This window comes from Buceros rhinoceros, unplaced genomic scaffold (genome assembly GCF_000710305.1).
Source record: "Buceros rhinoceros silvestris isolate BGI_N320 unplaced genomic scaffold, ASM71030v1 scaffold24480, whole genome shotgun sequence".
In the NCBI taxonomy this organism is placed as follows: domain Eukaryota; kingdom Metazoa; phylum Chordata; class Aves; order Bucerotiformes; family Bucerotidae; genus Buceros; species Buceros rhinoceros.
Window position 1 is genome coordinate 4,688 of NW_010390506.1, and position 480 is coordinate 5,167.

The 480-nt window shown below is 63.5% G+C and overlaps 1 protein-coding gene across 1 annotated transcript in view; it reads left to right on the top strand.

Moving 5' to 3' along the window:
- The window catches only part of TNIP1 (TNFAIP3 interacting protein 1), an 8,795-nt gene that overhangs the window by 4,186 nt on the left and 4,129 nt on the right, over positions 1-480 (top strand). The window contains exons 8-9 of the mRNA XM_010138141.1: positions 38-119; positions 356-448. Of these exons, the coding sequence (XP_010136443.1) occupies positions 38-119; positions 356-448 (175 nt within the window). The remainder of the gene's footprint in view (positions 1-37; positions 120-355; positions 449-480) is intronic.

A 480-nucleotide genomic window follows, 5' to 3' on the forward strand; every position in this document is an offset into this window, starting at 1 on the left:
TGTTTCTCCCGGCTGACCAGTCCCTCCCTGCCGGCAGGTGCGAGAACCAGGAGCTCCGGAGGATGGTGATGATGAGCAGCCAGGAGAGCGGGAAGAGGGAAGCTGCTGAGCAGCAACAGGTGAGGAGGCAGCATCACCCTTGGAGAGGGCTGAAGGAGGCGGGGAGCCCACTGACAGATCAGCAAAGGCGGCCTCATTTTAATCGAGCCCTCGGTTTGTCCCAGTATGACCAGCAGGACTTCTCAGGGTTCTGAGGGGTTGGGGGAGGTCATGGGAGGGAAGCTGGCTTAGCTGGCCTTGGGCACAGCCTCCACAAAAGCCCTGAGGGTCCCCCCCACACCCCGTGCGCGTCCAGCAGAGCGGGGCCATGGTGGAGAAGGCGCCGGGCAGAGGAGAGCTGGAGGCCAAGGAGAAGAAGGTGAAGATCCTGGAGCACCAGCGCAGGGAGGTGAGGACCAGGCTGGGAGGGAGGCACTGCCA